This window comes from Zeus faber (assembly GCF_960531495.2).
Source record: "Zeus faber genome assembly, chromosome: 2".
Classification (NCBI taxonomy): domain Eukaryota; kingdom Metazoa; phylum Chordata; class Actinopteri; order Zeiformes; family Zeidae; genus Zeus; species Zeus faber.
Genome location: NC_137189.1, coordinates 10,399,950 through 10,422,920, shown reverse-complemented (window position 1 = coordinate 10,422,920; position 22,971 = coordinate 10,399,950). Strand labels below are relative to the sequence as shown.

At 44.0% G+C, this 22,971-nt stretch overlaps 1 protein-coding gene across 2 annotated transcripts in view; it reads left to right on the top strand.

Moving 5' to 3' along the window:
* The window catches only part of ino80 (INO80 complex ATPase subunit), a 56,486-nt gene that overhangs the window by 16,283 nt on the left and 17,232 nt on the right, over nt 1–22,971 (top strand). For both annotated transcript variants that reach the window (XM_080021389.1, XM_080021388.1), the window contains exons 20-26: nt 147–314; nt 3,007–3,140; nt 4,296–4,363; nt 4,654–4,747; nt 5,387–5,567; nt 12,927–13,067; nt 14,365–14,590. In XM_080021389.1, the coding sequence (XP_079877515.1) occupies nt 147–314; nt 3,007–3,140; nt 4,296–4,363; nt 4,654–4,747; nt 5,387–5,567; nt 12,927–13,067; nt 14,365–14,590 (1,012 nt within the window). The remainder of the gene's footprint in view (nt 1–146; nt 315–3,006; nt 3,141–4,295; nt 4,364–4,653; nt 4,748–5,386; nt 5,568–12,926; nt 13,068–14,364; nt 14,591–22,971) is intronic.

Below are 22,971 nucleotides of genomic sequence, written 5' to 3'. Positions count from 1 at the left end.
CCGACTTGGGTTGATCTACAGCAATAAATTCAACACAGTTTCAGTTATCGTCTCCCACTTGGCCTCATTCGGTGGGAAGGGGATATAAATTGTAAAGTGTCCCTATATGAATATGAAAATACCCTCTTTCTTCTGCGTCTTTCCAGATTGAGATCCTGACCTACTGCCAGCTTACATGCCGACAGAGGCTGCTCTACCAGGCGCTGAGGAACAAGATCTCCATCGAGGATCTGCTCCAGTCGTCCATGGGCACGGCGCAGCAGGCGCATAGCACCACCTCCTCTCTCATGAACCTGGTCATGCAGTTCAGGAAGGTAGGAAACGCGTAATATTAGCTTTATCTCTTTGTAATGAGTGATTTCTCGATAAAAAATATAGAGCTTGTACCTTTAATGGCTGCCACTCTTGGTAGGGTGACCTGGTTTTGTGGTTTGGTCAGTCAACATGGAGGAGAAACATGAGCCAAATGCAACCTTTTTATTTGGTAAAATTTACATTTAAGAACGTTAAATGTAGCTGGCAAACTGCTGGGTAGAAAACAGTTGTATGGATAACATCCGTGAGAAGCCTTTAGACGAAGCTCACAGAAGTTTCTCTTACCTCAATAACTCCCATTTGAGGAATATATTTCACTATGTCTGGCTTTCGCTTTCAGAATGGCTTTTAAGAATCATTCCACCCTCCTAGTTATAGGCGTTTTCGGACCAAACAGTTCTGCGGACTCCCTGAGGTGAACTGGGAGCTGGGGAGCTCCCCGAGAACTACTCCTTCAAGAGCCTTATTTCTCTTTTTCATTCGCCAGCAGAACTCTGAAGTGATGTCAGCCAATGGGGTTTCAGCACAAGTTTTGGCTTTGTGTTGTATTTAATCTGTAAACTTCACGTATTTCACCTCATCGCTCAGTCAAAATCTGTTTCTGAACAAATTTGAGGTGAGAAATAAGCAATCCAGGTGTAAAGTGTAGCTTAATTTAATTTAATAAACCAGTAGCAGCTGCTGCTTCGCTCCCTCTTCTCTCTGACAGCGAGTGGACACACACACCGCTGCAGCGCCCACGTAGCTCCGTCTCCTCTCACCCACTCCCTGTATTCACCGTCTCACTCATTTGTTATGGTGTAAGCACATTAAAGATGGCAAGTGCAGAGCCTCAGGAGAAAACAGCGGGAGCGCTGTTTGGAAATACATTGCATTTGCGGCAACATAAACCCCTCCCCCACACCTACCCGCCTGTGTGTGTCCCCAGACAGCGGTGCACCGCGTGGGCTCCCGGCTCCCGTTTTGAATCTATTTATTTTAATTTGTTTCCGATATGAATGAAACATGTTGTGTTTAAAAATGTAATCTTTAAAAACAACTGATTTCATTCTCAGCTGAAACGGAGTTAAGGGACTGTCTCGTTCCAAAAAAAAAAACCCTGTCCACGTCTCTCTGTTTAATTTCAGCAATTTTGTGTCTCATTTATTATTATCATTATTAAATTGTTGTATTTTATCAGATGCAAAAACTCCCTCCAAAAAACAGCAATGTGATATTGGCATTTTATATCGGCCATTGGCCACCCTGCTCTGTTAATATTGGCATCGGCCATTGACAAACCCATATCGGACCACTACAATCAAGGGCACTACTGCACTGCCGGAGGTAACGTCAGTAAACATAAGTAAACATCAGAAAATCAAATAAATGAGAGCTGCAAGCAGCTATTGGCGGACCCTCGGGAAACTGGTTAACGCAGCCGTGCACTTTTGCGACAAATGAACACTGCACAAAGGAGTTAGATGTTTTTAGGAGGAGGACATCGAAGTATAAAACATGTCATATTCTATTGCCAGTAGGCAGACTATGACCATAACTCAATATTGGCGCATAAATGTCATCAGGCCAGGACCCTGGTCACCGCCCAGCATGATGTGACTGGACCGGGGAGCACCGAGGACTGTCCAGCCCGGTCGAGGGTTGTGCTGGGGGCGAGGGAGGTGGATGGGAAAGGCGGCGCGCAGCGAGTAGTCTGCAGTCCCGGGAAGTGGCGAGGTCAGGGCCGCTTCCCGGGGCTAGGTTTCAAGTGTTAATGTTTTGGAAATGAATTCTGTGTAAATAAAGACAGATTTACACAGGTTTTAAAATATGGCGGTTGCTGGTGCTGCATTGGCTCATGTGTTCGACCAATCAACTTACACTTAAGTCTGGACCAATCACTGTGGACTTACGTCAGTGAAGGTTCCTCTTGTGCTGGAAAGTACCAGCCCTGAAGTAGGAGCTAAAAACGTCCCACAAAACGGCGTTCTAAGAACTACAATTGTTCCTAGTTCCTGCAGTACGGACACAAAAAGGGAGGGTTCTTCGAAAAGTTCTTACAGAAGAACTATGAAAAAGTTCCTGCAGTGTGAAAATGCCTTAGATCTAAAAAAATCAGTCCAGCCGGTATAGAACACTACTTCCCACATGATGTATACTACATGATGTCCCTTTGCGTTGTAATGTTCAATATGTTGTTATTTCGATGTGTTTATTAATATTCTTTGTGGTCTTACTGAAACACCTCAAATGTGTCAAATCTCAACCCAAAGTTACTATTCTATACCCTTTGTTGTATTTTTCTAAAGTGGCAATCCATAAGATCATCTGCATTACACATCCCAGAATTCCTTTCAAAACCTTCGCAACTAGCTGGTTTGCCAAATTCACAGCGTCTACCTTTCACGTCTTGCACGCGACGATCTTTGCATTCTTGCAGAGAAAATGCAAGAATGGAAATGGCGGACCGCGTCACCTACACACGACAAACGGCATCTAGAGGAGCACATGTATTACACATATACACTGAAAGGGCTGTTTCTAATCAAGTGCCATCAAAAAAAAAGTATCAAATATGGGATTAAAAAAAAATCTTATGCATTACCACTTTAACATAATAATATATGGAGTAATACTAACTCACAAGGGTTATTCCATGAATTTGTGATTCCTGGTTGGTGTGTTAATCTTCTGTAATGTGCTTGTGTGTAGGTGTGCAACCATCCCGATTTGTTTGAGCGCCAGGAGACGCGTTCTCCTTTCCACATGGCCCTCAAGCCCTACATCATGTCAAAGTTCCTCTATCGCCAAGGCCTGTTGCACACACACAGCCAGGCCAAGAACAAGTAAGCCCTACTGCGCACATCTACACACACACACACACACACACACACACACACACACACACACACACACACACACACACACACACACACACACACACACACACATACACACACACACACACACATACACACACACACACACACACACACACACACGCTTAGAGATCAAAATGATGCACAGACCAAATAAAACAGTTGTGGGTGAGATATTTCACTCCATTGATCAAAACAGGGTCGACCCTACATACCAAATGTTCGTAATAAAACAGTGTTATTTTTTATTCCAGGCAATTCTTTGTGACGGTTTGGCTTTAGCTGATTTTGGCCTCCACCCCTCAGACGTCTCAGATGTTTTTATAATGAGAAGTGGGGGGGGGGGTTTCGGCAGGCTTGGACTCAAACATGCACACATAATTCTCTGACAGAACCGTTCATGCAAAAAGACACGCTTTGAGCAAGAAATGGACAAAACAACAGCGCTTTGAGTTCCCCTGTCAGCGGTCGCTCCAAATATCACATGCTTTCTGCTTTTCAGGTTCTACTACGGTGTTTTTCAGGGTTCCTAGCAGGGCCTTGAGCGGTTTGAAGGGCTTGAATTTCGTCCTCAGACATTTAAATGCCGGGATACCTTGAAAATGGAATACCTAAAAAAAAAAACTTGGAAAAAAAGCGATCATTGGAAACCTATGATATTCCCCCTGTTTTTTGCTCAAATCGTAACATAATTATTTTTTCCAGACTCACTTTTATGACATAGATTATGCCAGGGAAATGTAAAATAAACACTTAATAGATATAGACAGATAGACAAATAGACAGATGATAGATAGAGAGCAGCTGTGTGTGTGTGTGTGCGTGTGCGTGTGTGTGTGTGTACACAGTAATAATAAAAGATAATGAAACTAAGATTATATTGTTTATCAATATAGATCACATTGAAAATCGCTTATATTTGTTTTGCGTTGAAGTCCTTGAAAATAAAGTACTTAAAAGTCCTTGAAGTTCATTGAGTGCCAGAAGGAATCCTGATATTGACTTCTTGTTGCCATCACTAACGGTGCTCTGGTGCACGATCGCCGGTGGTTCTGTTTGGTTTGTAGTGTACCGGCTACGTAACACACAGACAGATACCTGGTCCTGCTTTATCTTTCACAGGCTGCTTCAGGTGCTGCTCTCCCCTTTCTCCCCGAGCCACATCCAGCAGTCTCTCTTTCATAGGAAAGGTGAGCTTGTTCCAGCTTGTCCGGGTCAGAGGAGACACTCCACTGTCGACCCCTCATTTAAGAGATTGCCTTAACTTGTTCATCGGGTTTCCAGTTCTCCTAGTAGAATGTACAAGAACATTGTAAACCTTCTTTTGGAAAATGAATCATTATTCTTGTTATTATTGTTAAGTTTTGAAAGCATTTTTCAGTTCATGTCATTATTCGTATTCCTTTTTTTCTCTCCCCCCGCTATATTTTTTTCTTTAATGTCTTTTGCCGCTCTCACATTTTTTGGGGTTACTTTCCAGGTAATGATGAAGGGAGCTGCTTCTCCTTCCTCCGCTTCATCGACGTGTCGCCGGCTGAGATGTCAAACCTTATGCTACAAGGCACTCTGGTCAGGTGGGTGTCGACTCCTCGCTTTTTGCTTTTCTCTGTCAGTTTGTCGCTCCCCTTAAGGAGGTGAAGCAGAGTTCCACAGTGTAAACAACTCTTCTCCAATTTTACATGAGAACAGGCTGAATGTTTTAAATATATATATATTTTTATATTTTTAAATATATTTTTATCCTTTTTTTGGAGCGCCTCAATAACAGCTCCGGCGGTGCTGGAGTGGCTCGGAGCCCGGCGGGGGGGCGTGGGGGTTTGAGCGGTCTAACACTCCCCTCCAAAACAAGACATGGTCCCCCATGTGGGGAAAAAATGTCAGTAGCTTTGACTTCTGATTATTATTTTGGATTCTAAATCCTGTCTAAATTCCTGTCTATTTACAAGGAAATTGGCAAAAAATCAGCGTGTCTACCTGGGTGTTGTGTTTTCATCACTGGCGCTGGAGCTGATAAATACCCGGGACTGAATGCCAGGTGTAGCCTTTCCCACTAAAGAGAAAAGCCAGATGTTAGCTGGCGTTACTGAGTTTTTGGTGCGGTGGAAAAAGGGTATAAGTGGCAAAATCCAAGTATCTACTGGTGTGAAAACACATTTTTCATCGTTCTCACATGTTCCAGTCATTCTTCTCTCCTCTCGCTCTCCCTCTTCCAGGTGGTTAGCCCTTTTTCTGTCTCTGAAATCCGCCTACCGGCTTCACCACCAACGGCTGTTTGGCCCCGAGCAGCGAGGGGAGCCAGGAGGCAGCGCTCATTGTCTCTCTCACAGGGACCTGGTTCTCTGGCTGAACCGACCCACCGCCTTCCCCAACACACACACCAGCCCCGTGTTACAAGTACGAGACACACACACACACACACACACACACACACACACACACACACACACACACACACACACACACACACACTGACACGCGCACACAAAAAAAGAAAATGTGTTTTGCTTGTGTGAATATTATCTTAAGCCATATCAATATGCATCACAAATCTGCTTATGAATTCAAAATCCATCGGTAAAGAATCCAACTACGGCCCATTACTGTGAACTACATAGTAATTTAACACATGTTATTAGACTAAAACTAGTATTGTAACTACTGTATTTCAGACCTCCATTTAGTGAGAAATTATAGGTAGCTCATGATGAATTCAGACCCATAAATTGTGTATACAATGATACACAACTACGACTGCTGCTTAGGCCTTAGTTTATAGAAACCAATACTCTAGCAATATTTCAGTGCTATTGTTTTAATTTCTGAAGTGATTTAGTAAATTAGAATATGGATATTTTGTTTGGAAGTTACACAGCCATTTTTAATTATTTCATTTAATTTCTGTCATGGACTGCATTTGTTCCGTGAAATATTGTATTTGTACTGTTAAGACTGACAGAAGCAACATTAATATGCAGTTATGGATAAATAAGAACAGAGAAGCCAATTTGCCCAACAAATGATCCTTATTAAAGAAAGAATAAATCAGTATATTTTAGCTAACCTTGCTATATTCATGAATGAGCTTAAAATGAATGCCCTGAAGATGCCAGGAAAGCCACAACAGATTGTATTCAACGCATGATTCAAAATCTGCCTAAGATTGGGAAATTTAGTCAGGCTTTGGAGGAGGGGGATTAGTTGAGGACGAACAGAGGGATCAGAAACATTTACATTATTTTTTAAAGTACACCCTTCCTCCAGCCTTTCCTCCTTCCTTCTTTTCTGTCTTTGCTCCTCCCTCCCTTCCTTCATTCCTTCCCTCCTTCACCCCTTCGTCTTTCCATCAATCTTCAATCAATTTTTCTTTCCTTCCTTCCTTACTCTGTTCTTCTTCCTCCTGTTTTTCCATCCCTTCCTTGCTCCCTTCCTTTCCTATTCCATTCTTCCCTCCTTTCTCCCATCCTCCTTTCCTTTCCTCCCCTCCTTCCTTTGTGCCTTTGCTCCTCCCTTCCTTCCTCCGTTCTTCCCTCCCTCATTACCGCATTCCTTCCTTCCTTCACTTCCATCCTTTCCTGCTCCCTTCCTTCCCTCCTTCTTCCTCCCGGCCTCCCTTGTTCTTCTATCCTTCCCTCCTTCCTTCCCCGATGACACTTCCTCCCTCCTTTCCTTTCCTCTTTCCCTCCTTCTTCCTCCTTCCTGTCTTCCTGCCTTTTTACATAGTAGTCGTATGTTTGTATAGGGAAGAGTTATGTAATAAATACATAAATCCTAATGAAACTAGAATAGAATATTTACTTGAGAATAAATAGTCAAGTCAAGTTTATTTATACAGCCCTTAATCACAGTACAGTCTCAAAGGGCTTCGCAAACCCACATTTCACAGAGAAATTAACGGCATCCCTTTGGATGCCGAACTCCCAAGAAAAAAACGGAGGGGGAGAAACCTTGAGAAGGTGCCACAGAATGGATCACCAGGCTGCAATGGATGCCGAGTGAGCGACAATAATAGTAATATAATAAGACAAATATTGTACTTCTGTGCTATGCAATTTCGAGGCTAGAGTAGAACACAGTTGGTTAATATCCAGGCGTCATTTACCGGTGCCAAATGGCGAAGGCAGGGTGAGAGGCAAATTAACAGGATGAGTGTGGGTTAACCAAATGCAAGACTGTAATAATGTGTCTAAGGTCTTAACTTAAACATTTTAACAGAAGATCAATCAGCAGCTCTGATTTCAGCAGGTAGGGCTTTCCAGGGTACTGGGGCGCAGAGTTAGAATGCTCTGGAGCCAGCAGACTTCTTTTGAACTCTCTGAATCGCTAAAAGACCAGCATGTTGTAAGTGTAAGGCTTGAGATGATGGTTCATCAGGTACCACTAAGTCAGTTAAGATAGGAAGGTGCTAGGCAGTGTAGTATTTAGTGTAGTAGTAGTAGTCACATCTGAGGAGCCAGTGCAAGGAAGCCAGTATTGGGGTAATATGGTAATATGGCTTTCTAGTCCTTGTGTTTTGTACTAACCTGAGGCTATACTAATGCTATGCTACATGGTCAGGCCAGAGAGCAACACATTGCGGTTATCTAGGCGGGATGAAACAAATGCATGGATTATGGTCTCCATATCACTCATGGATAGAATGGCCCGCGTCTTAGCAATATTGCAGAGCTGAAAGAATGCAGTTCTGGTAATGTTCTTAATCTGCAGTTGGAAAAAAGAGAGTGGGATCAAATCAATTTTTTTTTCAGATATAACAAAGGTTTTTGCTGAGTTACTTTGGGTAATAGTACAGCTATCAAAGTTAAGAGTGGTATCCTTGGACCAGGTGCCCGTGTCTGGCAGGACCAATAAGACGTCCACTGTTTAATTTCAGCAAGACACGTCTCTAGGTTACGACCATTACGTTGCGCGTCATCAGCATAACAATGGAAGCGAATGTCATATTTGTGTATGATACTGTATCTCCAAGTGGCAACATATAGATGCAAAACAATGAATGACCAAGTACCAATCCCTGCGGGACCCCACAAGTAACATTACAATACTCAGAGGTCACATTGCCATGAATTAATTACATGGCGTGTCCTCACTGAAAGATAAGATCGAAACCAGGAAAGTCCCAGACCCCTAAAGCCAATACATGTGTCAAGGCGATGTAGCAGTAGATTGCGATCAACAGTAATAAAGGCAGCGCTGAGGTCGAGTAATAGCACTACTGAGGAGGTGTCTGTGTCTATTCCTCATAAAAGATCACTAACCGCTTTTGTGAGGGCTGTCTCAGTGGAGTGGAGCACTCTGAATCCGGACTGAAATAATTCAAATGTAACAGCTGTTCTGCTTTTCTTCAATCTGTTGTGCTACAACAGGGGTTTTTGGGTTGGGTTTTTTAAGTAAGTGTAATCATGGCTTTCTTAAAAGCCAAAGGTACAGGGCCAGAGGAGAGAGATAGTTAATAATGTTAAGAATAGAGGGTCCTAGAATTGGAAACAGCTCTTTAACAAGTTTTCCAGGGAGTGGCTCTAGTAGGCATGTTGCCTGTTTGTGGCATTTACCAACTGTGATAGTTTCAAGAGATACTGCATCAAGGTGTGAGAGGTTATCTATACCATCTGTCTTAGTCGCTGTTGCTGTCCCATTATCGGAAAAATTTGATTGGGGTTGAGCCCGAGTGCCTTTAATCTCTTCTCCCATAAGGTCAATTTTCTGAGTAAAGAATCGTATGAAGTCATTATCTATGAAGGGGAAAAGGGGACCTTCCTAAAATGGAAAGGAAGCAACAGCTGTGGGCAAGTGGTTAAAAAGCGCAGTAGTAGTTAAGGCACTGTTACGGCTGCTTTAGCTTTGGTCCTGTTTAGAATGCTTTCGGTGAATTGAGATCTCAAATTTTATGAAATAGTGGTCAAACATGACAGAGGTATAGGGGAGAGCCACTACGATAGAAGTATCTGTATAGTATATGTTCCAGATAACTACAAGGTTTGTTACCTTTATTATGGGTCGGTTCACGAATTAGCTGACGTAAAGCCAAATGTATGGATTATTGTCTGCAACGCCCTGCTAACAGATTTAATTGGGGAGTTTACATGAATATCAAAGTCACCCACAATTAATATATTATCTGTGTGCATCACCATGTCAGAAACAATGTCAGAGAATTAATCTAAAAAGCTCGCTTAGAGGCCAGAAGGACGGTAGATTACTACTAGGTAAATAGGCAGTGGTAATTAAGATTCAAGAGGTTTATTCGTCATATACATATACATACTTTCATACATATATGCAGTGAAATGTTAACGCAACGCACCCGGTGATTACACACAATATGTCCTAGACTGAACACAGTAGATACCTAAGAAAATTTCTTTCTACTAGACCAACTAACTGATTCCTAAAACGTAATACAGTAAGTCGAATACTTGTAGAATAAAATAAAAATATATAGAATAAAATAAAATAAAATGGAATAGATAAAGGGAATAGGCTTAGGTATATGGGATAGACTTATGTATATGGGACAGGCAATTATGTATATACAGATATGTGCATTAAAGTGGCATGTGAATGAAGTGAGGTAGTGTTTGTGGGATAATACAGCACAGTATACAACAGTACGGCGCAGCAATACGGTAACACCGAACAACCCTGAACAGTGACACAGTATGCGGTACAGTATGCTACATACAGTACAGAAGGTAGTGGAGCCTATGTGTGTGGCTCAGTGAGGGCCGCATAACAAGAGCCTCAAAATTTTTGAAGTTAAAGTTAAATTTAGGATTGAAACTAAGATTAGATTTAGAGATAAGGGCAATGCCACCACCTTTCTTGGTTGAACGTGCAGCATGGCAGCTGACATACAGTAGTTTGGTGGAGAAGCTTGGTTTAGTGGTAAGAAATCGTTTGGCTTTACCCAAGTCTCACATAGACCCATATCGAGATTGTTGTCAAATCCTTACCTAACAATGCTTTTGAGGTGAGTGATCTGATATTCATGACACCAATTCTCATTATGGTAGGCTGACTGAGGCCCTTCAACAAGGCCCTTCAACCCCATTCCCTCCCTGGTATTAATTTTGGTAAGATTGCATTGTTTAGAGCCTGATTTGTAATGTTTTAAATAATGTTTTACCTGCATGTGTTCCTTACTTCCTTTCCTCCTTCCTTCCTTCACTTCCATCCCTCCTTGCTCCCTTGCTTCCTTCCGGCCTCCTTCCTTCCTTCCCTTCATCAATGGATTTGTGGTATCCCAGCTTTAATCACAATATCTTGATGTTATACAATGCCATTGAAATCAGATTTATCCCCCAGTCCTGGTGCTGGGGCTTCGTGTTCAGCTATTTTACAGACAAAAAGATAAAACACGCTGGAAGCGAAAAGATGAAGCCTGACCCAAAAAATCAGATCCCCGCCCTCCAAGGCCTGTGCAGACCAGCGCCTATCAATACGTTCACCGACAAATATTTAGAGCAAAGGTCCCATCAGATACACCGGCGTTAGCGAGATACTAACTGAAAACATTTTCCAAAAATGTGAGGAAAAAGGAACATTCTGTGATTTATATACATGGGAGGCACGACGCCCAGGATAGTGCTGAGGCTGGGCTGTCGCTGGAATGTATTTTCCATTCCTTAATAAAAGATTCCTAAAGCCAAATGGTGAAATATTCCTGTGAGTTATGTGTCCAGTGAGTGAACTTTGTCATGTTAGCAAGTGATTCGACTACTTCCAGGCCTGCAAACATCAGTGGTGTCTAGCTCAATAAATCCAGTGTGATTCTATTTGCTTTCACGTCCATCCAAGCGGTTTGGGATGTATAATACAGGACCACAGGGAAGTTATGAGACAACTTCGTGAAGATCTTTCACCCATCACTAAATGTCTCATATGTAAAATGGTGGCATGTAGAGGGCAAGGATTTGAGTTTGGACACCTGGAACATCATCAAAAATCAAAGCAAGGAAGATTCTTCAGGGAGTCGTCCCTTCTGTACCCAGTCTAAGCGCTGTTCATATGGTTTGGGAAGCCTTCCCAGATCCTGAAGAGTTCAATGGTGGTTCAGAAATGACGTAAACATTTTTAAAACAGATTTTAAAGTGGTAATCCATGAGGTCGTATGTGTTGGGTGGGTTTCACTACAAGTCCCAGAATTCCAAAGTCTTCCTCAGAAGTCATCTGGTTTTACTTGTCTTTGGCCGTCACTTTTATATTCTTGAGGATCTTCTATATTCTTTTCGATTTATTTTTTTTAATAAAATTTTATTTCTTGGTCACTTGAGGTGATGGAGATATTTTGTCTCAACTCAATAAACTTCCAACTGCGGGATTTTTTTTTAAACAATATAATCGTACGGATTACCACATAAATCATACCGGGAAGGTCTGAGATACAGATTTAAATGTAACGCTCTGACCTTTTGCGCTTATTCCTGCAGGTCACCATTTCAAATAGGAATGTGACGTTGGTCCGTTTGATCGACTAAATGAGCCTTGAAAAAATAAAAACCTGTCTTTTACCTGGCAAAGATTCACAAATCGGCAGATAGGAATCAATTGAATTAAAGAATTTAACATATTGGATGAAAAGCTCTCCAATGAAAAACGGCGTTGGGGTAATTCCATCCTCCCCATCCGCCCTTGGCTGCCTCGCTCAGAGTCAGGCAGCTGCCCAGCGTCTTAGGTTCCTCCCCTAGAGTGGTGTCAGGAGCCGTGACTGAAAACAGAAGCCTTCCGAGAAGAAGAAAGAGAAGGGCAGTGAGGAATTACCACCTGGAGAGATGATATATGTACCGTGCTTCATGTACTCTGTGTCTGGCTGACTAGACTCCCAAACAACGTTTTGACGCTTAAGAATAGTCTCTCTCTCTCTCTCTCTCCCTGTATCCTTAATTCCAACTGCATTTTCCTGCATTTCCAAGGCTTACCTTCTTTTGTATATTGTATGTATAAAAACCAAACACAAAAGCCTCTCCTTCCCAACTCTACTAGTAAACCCTCAGCTCTGGGCGGGTGTGACAGTCCGTCTAATACTGCTACTGTATAGTGATGATTGCATATTTCTCCCAATTCCTGCCTTAGGGCTGTCACAAACCATACAATCATACAACCTTATAGTAGTGTAATAATGCACATACATCTATTGAAGATAGACTTCTGATAGACTTGCTTCAACTCAACTGATGGAAACGCAACAAATTCACATTGAGTTTATTGCACCAATTCATTGGCTTGAATTTCCCTTGACATTTGGACCAAATTATCCAATTATTGAATCTAATGATTCAAACAAATTGATCACGATCAACTCAATTAATTACCGTTGGGTAATTATATAATAATTGTAACGGGGGAGATTATATGAGCAGGGTGTGGTTACCCAGCTCTGCCGTTAGGTGGCACTGTGTATCCATCTCTTATATTATGTCACACACGCACATGTATGTTTACATACACGCTGAATGTATTTCCCCCGGCCATGCCTTGCCTAAAAGTTTAGTGTTGAACGGATTGAGGCCATGCGGTTCTGCATCGTAATCATCCTGTTCCCATACGCCAAATCATATAAGCTGCGCTAATCGTAAGTAATACTTCATGTCATATTTCAGGCCTTAAGCATTTTATTTTTTTTGAAAGTTTAGCTTATGTTAACATTATATTTTACGTAAGATATTAGTCCTGCATTTGGTGGAACATCCAGTCACCTAATGTTCTGTCTTTGGGTGTAATGCAACGTAATGTTTCATGTATTTTTGTGTGTTTTAGGACTTGGTGTTCACAGCGCACAGGCGGGGCGTGGTGGGACACAGAGATGTGACGATCCACAGTCGACAATCCGCCGCCTCCACACTGTGGCTCTGCCAGCCCACGCTGCCTCCCAAGTTCCTACTCACCGCCACACCACGGGTAAAGAAAAGAACAATAGGGAGAGTCGAGTCAAGAGACTTTTCCCAACGTGTGTGTGTGTGTGTGTGTGTGTAAGTGCGGTGTGTTGTGTGCGTGCCCGCCCAAGAGACAGTGAAGCAGGTTGGGTGGTCATGAGAAGGGGAAGAGAGTAGGAAGGAAAAGTGCTGCTTTTGAGACTAGCAACAATGAGCAGTTCTTATCTGTGTGTGTGTGTGTCAGCGTGGAAGGGCTCGGCTGCAGCGACTCCCAGCTGAGTTAAAAACAAACAGGCTGTCTAAAAAGAAAAAAAAGGGGTTCCTCGCTCAGTGCGTCCACTGTTTGTTTGGCTTCCTCCTGAGCTGCTGGACGCTGAGAAGCTGCTGATTCAGTGAAGCTGCGTCTTCTCTTCACGCAGGGCTTGCCCTCCCTGTCGCCCGTAGAGATTTAGATGAACGCACACTGTCCTGGACCTGGGCAACGCATTAAAAAAAAGCAGGATTAGAGCGGCCACAATGATGATATCATAACCTGAACCGCAGTTTTTCGCGCAGATTATGATCTTTGTGAAATTGTCCGGTTCTACAACAGATGTTTCCATCTAAATCCAAGGGGGATTTTAAAGCAGTGTTAGAAATGTCGCAATGAATAGAATGTGATTTAGTCCCGTTTCCATCACTCGGCTTAAGCAAAATGAACTGTCTACGCAGTGTTCCAGTGTTCAATGTCGACGCATGGCTCTTCTGCAATAGGTAGTAATTACAAGTTTTATTTCATGCCAATATATTATAGCGGCATGAACTGAACATAGTATGACATTTGAATTGTTCAATCACTTATCTGATATTTGTCCAATACCAGGCTAAAACAGGGTATTGGAGAACAGAGTTTTGGAGAAATACAAAGATCTGACGCCAAGAGCCATATGACACCTGCCAGATCCTATAGAATTTTTGTTACTAGAAGAATCTTGTATGGCTCCGATTTTGTCAAAAAGACAAAATAGACAGTATGTGAAATGTTGTGTTTGATTGACCAACTGCAAACTACTTTTACTTTTCAATAAAAATAATATTGAATTTAAAACACAGTGTATTGAATTGGGACACTTCATTGGCTAATATGCATAGTTCAAGCTTGAAATTGGTGCGTTTGTAAATTCTTCAGAATCTGAAGATGAAATGTTCTCAGGCTAAAAGCACTTCTGAAATCACTGCAAATAAAAAAAGAAACATGCATACAGCGCCTGCGCTCTAGGACGCAAAATGATGATCTTTGGTTTTCAGCGTAAAAACGTTTCACCTTTTATCCGGTTGCCTAGGTGACCACGGTGCCCTTGGAGCGTTACTGTGACGACCGCAGCGCTGAGTTTGAGTGGCGGCGGGTGCGCGGGGGCGGCGGACTGGTCTCAAAGCAGTGCTTCCTCTATGGCTCCCCTGAGCTTGCCGCCGACTGGGGCGGCCGGGCCAACACCTTCCTCCCACAATGCACAGGGGGTGTGATGGCAGTCTACCCCCGTCACGGCTGGTCCTTCATCAGGATACCTGGTAGGGGTGTGTGTGTGTGTGTGTGTGTGTGTGTGTGTGTGTGTGTGTGTGTGTGTGTGTGTGTGTGTGTGTGTGTGTGTGTGTGTGTGTGTGTGTGTGTGTGTGTGTGTGTGTAAAACCAACCATTGCTTGTAGGGACAAGAGGTAACAATTTTTTTGTGCGTATAAAAACTAACTTGAACTAATTCAATTATTCCAAAATGTGAATGCACATTATTATGCACATAAATATGAAAAATTCATATTTTAACAAAGAACATTGGCGATGATTCTGGCAGAAATTCTTGGTGAATCAGCACCGATTCAACACACATTGCAGAAATGTCCTTTTTTACGAGGGAATAGACATGGCCACTGTAGAGCCAGCAGAACTTCCCGGGAGACAAGGAGCGGCGGCGGCGGGAGGGACGGGGCTGAAGGGAAGAGGCGAGATCTGTGGGAGAGTACACAGACCATTCCAGGGTCAAGTGGGTACAAGTCCACCGACCTCTGGAGCTACATGTGTTCCCTTGATGGAACACACACACACACACACACACACCCTAGACCATTGTGCAGTGACACTTTAACGGCGTGCGTGCGTGCGTGCGTGCGTGCGTGCGTGCGTGCGTGTGTGTGTGTGTGTGGTTTATCAGTAGAGCTTCACTAGCTGTGTCAGGGGGTCACACAGAGCAGAGTGTGCACTGATTCGCTGGCAGCGTTCTGGTGACTGATGGCGGCCGGGGGTTAGATAAGCCACTACAGCTTTACAAAGACAACACTTCCCCTCTGGGTGACCCCCCGCCCCCTCGGACCTTTACTACTTTACCTCCAGAAAGAGATGGGATGACCGCTCTGTGTTTTGCTGTATGCTGCTTGGTGATCATGCATGTTGCTTTGGGGGATGATGATTTGGTACCATCAGCTATGGTCTAACAGTGGTATTGTATTAACATGAAATTGGCATTTTTTTGTATGGTCTCTCAAGTCAAAGTCTGTGGACATTTGAAATATTTGAGGAACTTTTCATTTGGAATATTCTATCTGATATTGTGACTAGACTGGTATTGGCGTTGATATTGATCATGCTAAAAAAGATGCACAATATTGTACGTGTGTGTGTGTGTGTCTGTGTGTGTCTGTGTGTGTCTGTGTGTGTCTGTGGGAGAGTGAGAACAGTCTGAAAGCCCTTGTGAAGGCAGACAAAGTGAGGAAGTTTAGCTACTGGTCATTGTTCAAGTGCTTAGTTAGGTAACACTAATAGATTGTGTGTGTGTGTGTGTGTGTGTGTGTGTGTGTGTGTGTGTGTGTGTGTGTGTGTGTGTGTGTGTGTGTGTGTGCGCGTGTGCCGGCCGCTGGGTCCATTCACCGAGCGGCACCGTGGTCACAGGGGCCCGAGGTGTCTCTCACCTCCTCACACACTCCCACGCTCTGAGCCGGCATCTCTCCTCACGCAGGGAGCGGAGATCAGCCCGGCGTTCATGCTACTGTTCACCACCTGGACTCTGCTCTGGTCCCAGATCAGCGTCTGGCCGTGGCCTCTCCCACCTCCCCCCATCACCCCCACCCTCCGGGTCTCAGACTTCTTTCTCAGCCTCGGGAGGAAGGAAGTGACCCAGCGGCCCGGCACCCGTCCTCCGCAGAACGCATTGTTGCCACATCAAGGCTCAGATATGTACAGTAGCCCGTCTCGGGTTTCCCACCACCCCTCCGCTCAACTCGACCCCCCACTCGCCCCCCACGCTCCCAGGCGCAGAGCTCGCAGAACAAGTGACAGAGCTGAAGCTGAATAACTGTTTGCAGTGCCATGGCGTGAGTTGGCCTGCCCACTGCAATCAGCGGAAGGATCTAATCGGAGGTTCTATTAGGAATCGGGCCGTGCTGGAAGAGAAAAACAATGGGGGCAGCTTTGCCTCATACATACATATACACACACGCACACGCACATGCGCACACACACACACACACACACACACACACACACACACACACACACACATATATATATATATATATATATATATATATATATATATATATATATATATATATATACACACATATATATATATATATATATATATATATATATATATATATGTGTGTGTGTGTGTGTGTGTGTGTGTGTGTGTGTGTGTGTGTGTGTGTGTGTGTGTGTGTGTGTGTGTGTGTGTGTGTGTGTGTGTGTGTGTGTGTGTGTGTGTCATGTACAGTACATAAGGAGGGATTTAATTTATTAGGGATTACGTTTTTAACATACTACTGTATATTGAAATGTCTGCTTATTTATTCCAAATCTCTCGCCAAGGAATCAAACTGTAACATATTATATTGGACCAGAACTCTAGTTAAAAAAAAATAATAATTGTAAGGATTTGAGTCACATCCTTTTATCATCAGTCACCAAGACCACAAATTTGTGTACAGTTAAATACCGGCGTTTTCATTTCATGAAAATATGACAATGAAACCACTTTTTTACCTCAAAATGTTTTGACCCAGCGGATGCAAGCACTGACAAGAGCCCTGAAATTGGAGCAGCTATGATGGTTCTGTGGCCGATCGTTTGCTGCATGCTCCCTGCGGCGGAAGGAGATTGGAAAAAGATAAATCTTTTTTTCCGCAGGGATAAATTTTGGATCGCACAGTTGTTATTATCAGAGAGACTGCTGCGACAGGGCAGTATCCGCCTGTGTCGGAAACCCATGCAGTTAGTTGCACAGAACGCGGCTGCGGTAGAAGGGTTGGAACTGTAATTACCGAGCCGTCCAAGTGTTGTTTGTTTGCTTAACCACCCTACGAACGTCTGTCTCTCTTCTGCGGTCTAGTAATCTCAAGGTAATGAGCCGCTTTGCTCTAAATCCAACATGGATTTCACTTGTGGAGACGTTTTAATTTCGGGAGGTTGAATATTTCTCTTGACTTGCGTGCCGGAAGGTTTATTTGGGGAGCATTCCACAATTAGACGAAAATAGCCGGCCTGCCTGTCTGTGTGGCCCCCCTCTGCTGCTTGCACTAATTAGAAGGAAGTGCACCGCAAAATGACGGCCCTCTCACTTTAGTCCTCGCTCGCCATCTTTCACGGGCTTGATTGTGAACTGGCAGTTTAATGTCACCGCTCGGGGGAGCTGTGTATGTACGTGCATGTGGGTGTGGCAGCGTGTTGATGTGTGCTTGCAGAATATAGGATGTGCTCGGATAAAGCTTGTTTCTTAGACAACCATGGAGAGACTACACAACAGAAAATATAATGCATCGTTTTTTCTCATCTGTTTACTCTTGTTTGCATCTCACATTGTGATGCATACACACACACACACACTTGGGTCTATGTGTGTAATTCAGTTTTTTAGACTATGAGCGCAAGCCCAATCAGGTCTGGTCCGGCAGCCAACAGCGGCCTGTGGGAAATGTGGTTGTGCCTTCCTGTCCCTTCAAAGAAACTCTGCACTCCAGCAAAATGGCAGGAAGCCTCCCTGGCCCTCTGATAGAGAGGCACAAAACAACACTGACGGCCAAACCCGCCACATCACCGTCTGCCTCTAGACTCTCCCCGTCTGCCCCAAACGGGCACTGTGGGCTGCCAGTGGAACTACTTTCCAGCTAAGCCAAACAATTAATCCATCTATGTGTCTGAAAGGAAGGAGTTGCGTCCTTCATAAAGCGACTGCCACCGCTTTTAAGAAAGAAGAAAGTGTTTATTGATAGAAAGAGAAACTTAAACTTGACACCAAAATATGCCTGCAGGGGGCGACATTAGCCATGTTATACCATTATGTTTAGGTGGAGGTTAAATATACTTTGGTTCCCCCAGTTTCCCCCAGTGAGCTCTGACGGGCGGTGTGTGTGCGTGCGTGCGATGAGTCCAAACCGACCAAACGCATCAAGACAGGATCTATCTTAATGACAACGTTCGCAGGGCGCCGGGCCGCACTCTTGCTTACTCCGCTGCTACACACCACAGTGGAGGGGCCGTGGCGGTGCGGTGGGCTTCTCCACTAAACACAGAGCCGCCATCAGACTGTCTGTCTCGGATCCTCGCCTGAAAACTTGCGTGAGTGCCAAGAGAAGGGCTCCTGGATTTAAGAAGAATGCATAAACACAAGCTTGCCCGCACACAATCTCTCGAGTTTCTCTCCTACCTCCACTCTCTCACAGATATTTAAACTTTTAAGAAGGAGGCTTCTTGGAATTTGCCTTCCTCCCTCGGCTATTATTGCTTAGGACCTAGGACCTTACCATGGGAAATCCGGCATGGCCCTCGCCGTAACCCTGATGTGTCTTTTTACTTTCTGCAGCCTTGGTGGTGGGTTTGCACCAGACCTCCTGCTGGCATCTGGCTCTTAGCTCCCTTCATGCTTCAGCTGAAAAGACAATTAGGTTTAAGTCGGATTTTGTCGATACGTGCAGAAGCAGCACCGGGGCAGCGTCGGGCTAATATTTCCTTTATCAGCGATGCTGAACAAGTGTTGGCCATTGACTTATTGATTCCACAGTGTAATGTATCATTATACAGTGAGGGGCCCGCTGCTTGATTCAGTCGTTGATTCGATCCGTTCCCCGGGCCCTCCATCTGTCTCTCTTTCTCACATAACCATCCATCCATCTTCCTTTATCATGTCAGACGTTATTCTTTCTTTTGCCCGTCCCTCTCACCGCTCGTGCCATATCTCCTTCCATCTCCACGCCCTTTCTCCCGTTTGGCTGCCTCTGGCCTCCTTCTCCTTCCTGGTTGGAGGTTTGAACTCCTTGGCTTTGGCAGCGGTGAGTGGATGGGGACGGTGCGGGACACAACAGAATACTATAGTTTGCTATTAATGAAATTAGCAGCGTAGTTGGTTTGGGAGTATCAGGCGCCAGGCGACAGGGCCGGCCCAGGGTTAATTAGCTGGCAGCAGGGGCCTAATTGGGTCAGGACCATGTCATGCCCCCGGCTCTGGCTCTACAGGGATTGGATTACACCGTCCGGAGAGAGCTATGGAGTCAGGGGGAGGGGCAGGGAGGAATGTATTCAGGGGCTTGAAGCGGGAGGGGGCAGGGGTGGGGGGGTGTCTGTGGATGATTGCAGTCGTGGAAAAAGAAAGGGAGCCGTGGGGAGCTGGAGGTGAGCTGGATATTGTAGAATGTAGAACTCACCCCCACTGAGTTTGAAACAGGAATTTGATGCTTTAGGGTATTTACATCCCAAATCACATGGAATAATGATATTGATGTATTACAGTATCTGCTCACGAATTTAATATCAATCATACAATATGTAACTTTTTCGCATTAAAATTTGGAAAAAAATAACAAGACGTCTGTTATATATTTTGAGTTTTTGTTGAGTGACTTTAATTGTCCCAAATGTTTCCAACAATTTTTAAACCCAGAGAAATACATTATTTTAATCTAGGTAACAGTCAGTTTCATTAGGTCACCTGTCAATGGCGTCTTATCCCATTTACACCCTCTACTTGCTATAAGTTCTGGGGAGACCTGGAGATGAAGTACTTAAGCCAGCCACTGTATTGTACTATTGTTTGTATTGCTCTACTATTACTCTAGTAACGATTGTTTGACAGAGCACGATTATTTATTCTGAGTATTCAATTATTTATTGTTTGCTGCGTTCGGTCGCCGAGCTGCTACTCACAAAAAGTTAGGGATATTTGGCTTTCGGGTGAAATTGATGGAAAATGTAAAAAGTTCACGCGACAGTGATATTATATCATGAAAGTAGGGCATTTAAATAGAAGCATGCAATGGTGATTTCCTCATCTCAAATAATTTATTGAAACAAAAGCCAACAACAGTGGTGGGTTTACCACAACAAAACATGTCAATGTCTCAATAACTGGTCATGTGCCCTTGAGCATCAATTACAGCTTGACAACGACTTCTCATGCTGTTCACAAGTCGACTTATTGTCTGCTGAGGCATGGCCCCCCACTCTTCTTGAAGGGCGGCCCTCAGGTCATTGAGGTTCTGGGGCACAGAGTTACGAGCCTCTACACGGCGACTCAGCTGATCCCATAGGTTTTCTCTGTGATTCAGGGCTGGAGAAAGTGCAGGCCACTCCATTTGAGGTGCCCCAGTCTCCAGCAGCCGTTCCCTAATGGTGCGACCTCGATGAGCTGGAGCATTGTCGTCCATGAAGATGAAATGAGGCCTGTGTTGTTCATGCAGGGGCACAATGACTGGATTAATGATGTTATTCAGGTAGTATGGGCTTGTCACTGTACCATACACAAAGTGTAGGGCAGTTCTGTATTGACTAGACACACCTGCCCACACTGTAACACCACCACCACCACCAAAGGCTCGTCTGGTGACAACAGTGGCTGATGCATAGCGCTCTCCTTGACGTTTCCAGCATCACTGGCGGCCATCATTTCTGCTCAACGTGAATCGACTTTCATCAGAGAAAAGCACTGAAGCCACTGGTCCCTCGTCCAGCGTAAATGCTCCCTGGCCCATGCAAGACAATTATGCGTGCCTGTGCCTGGTGGTGTGGTCAGGTATCCTTGCAGGTCGTCTAGCACGTAGACCACGCCAATGGTTTCGAATTGTCTGACGTGACACTTGGGTGCCTCTCACCTCCCTTAAATGTGCCTGGAGTTGAGTGGCATTCATCATCCGGTTCCGCAGGGCACTGTTCACAATGAAGCGCTCATCAGTGTGGGATGTGGCCAAAGGACGTCCACTTCTATGCCTTTCTGTGACTCTTCCAGTCTCTGTATCTCTGTTGGAACCTGCTGATGACACTCTGTGGCACTCTAAGCTCAGTGGCCACTTCCCTCTGAGAACATCCTGTTTGAAGCCTCACAATGGCGAGGTACTGTTGATCAGTTGTTAGGTGTCGTCTTGGTCTCATGATGTCAAAATGTGAACAGCATGATGAAGAGGACTGTTTAAATACCAATTCTAATTGAACCAGGAAATGTATTGGTCGATTCATGGATCAAACACCTGTTGTGAATTTAGCCGTTCAGCTCCTTGTTAGAGAACAGCAAGTTGGGCAAAAAGTACTGAAACATTGAACAGTTGGACATGTGCATTCAAAAGTTTAGAGAAGGTCAAATTAAGTTCACCTGTAAAGGTTATAGTGCATTTTAGGTTCATCCTGAAATTTCACCCGAAAGCCGAATATCCCTAACTTTTTGTGAGTAGTGTAGTTAGAAGCAAGTGCTTTGGTCCCATTTCCCCAAAGTCTGGCGTCAGTCTTTGTTTACAGTTCTATTGTTTATCCACCTGAGGAGTTGTGATCTTCTCTCTGCTTTGACATCAACATTGTAATGCTTACAGTCTCTAATATATGTAAGTTGGCAAAGGTATTTGGTCTCCACAGTTCTTTATTACGCTATAAATAGTAAACCAACTTATTTTGTCTTTCAGAACTTAACACGTCCTAGATCTAGACTCATTGGCTGCTTCAAAACAAGTCCAGAATTTGGTTTTGAACCATTCCTCAGCACTTTTTGAAATGGGTTTCGGGTCATTACTGCTGGGAGATCCATGAACACAGCTTTCTGACCCTGGATTCAACATTGCACTCCAAAATCCCTTGGTAATCTCATGATTTCATGATGCCATGGACAGATTCAAAGCCCCCCTCCCAGTACCGACAGTGGGACTGTCTCAGGTCTCAGACTACAGCCCCCCCCCCCCCCCCCCCCCCCTTTCATTTAGTTGGCACTGGATGGTATGAGTTGAAAATGTTATACTTTGTGTCTGAAGGTCAGCCCGAATCTGTTTTGCAGTCGTCCAAGGTTCTAGATACGAACAATACTTTGAACAATACTTTGAACAATAATTCCAACAATACTTTGCTGCGATCTCGGATACATTTTTCTCTTGCGGCCATGTCCAGGGAGGTTTGCTAAAGGTCCATGGGCCTTAAACGTAATTTATTTTATTCTTTATTTTATTACGTTGTGCACAATGGACAGCAAAGGCTCTGGGGATAGACTTGAAATTCTATCTTCTGTCTGACTTCCACAATTCTCCACTTTTCTTTCTGTTTTCCACGCTTGGTGTCCATGCACAGTGGAATGAATACTTTTCAAACTGGCGAGTGGGTGATTTTTTTTAGCACGCAGGCACCTGAGATTCTTGCACCCGCTTGTCTCTTAACACCTTCTTAAAAGGGCTCATGGCATCGTCCTGGACATATTCGGATTTCTGTGGAATAAGACCCAGCATTTTTTTTTTTTTTTTTTTTTTGCTTCTATTTCCCCTCCGCTGCCAAACAAAGAAATACTCATGTGGAGACCAAAATATGTTTTCATTTTGACAATTTTCAGGGGGAAATGAGAAAAATAAAACGACGATTGTGCCAATCTTTTTGATCACAGCTGTGTGTAAGCAATGTACAGCAATGTTTTAATGCTAAGCTGTTACTATCTACACTTAACCTGGGA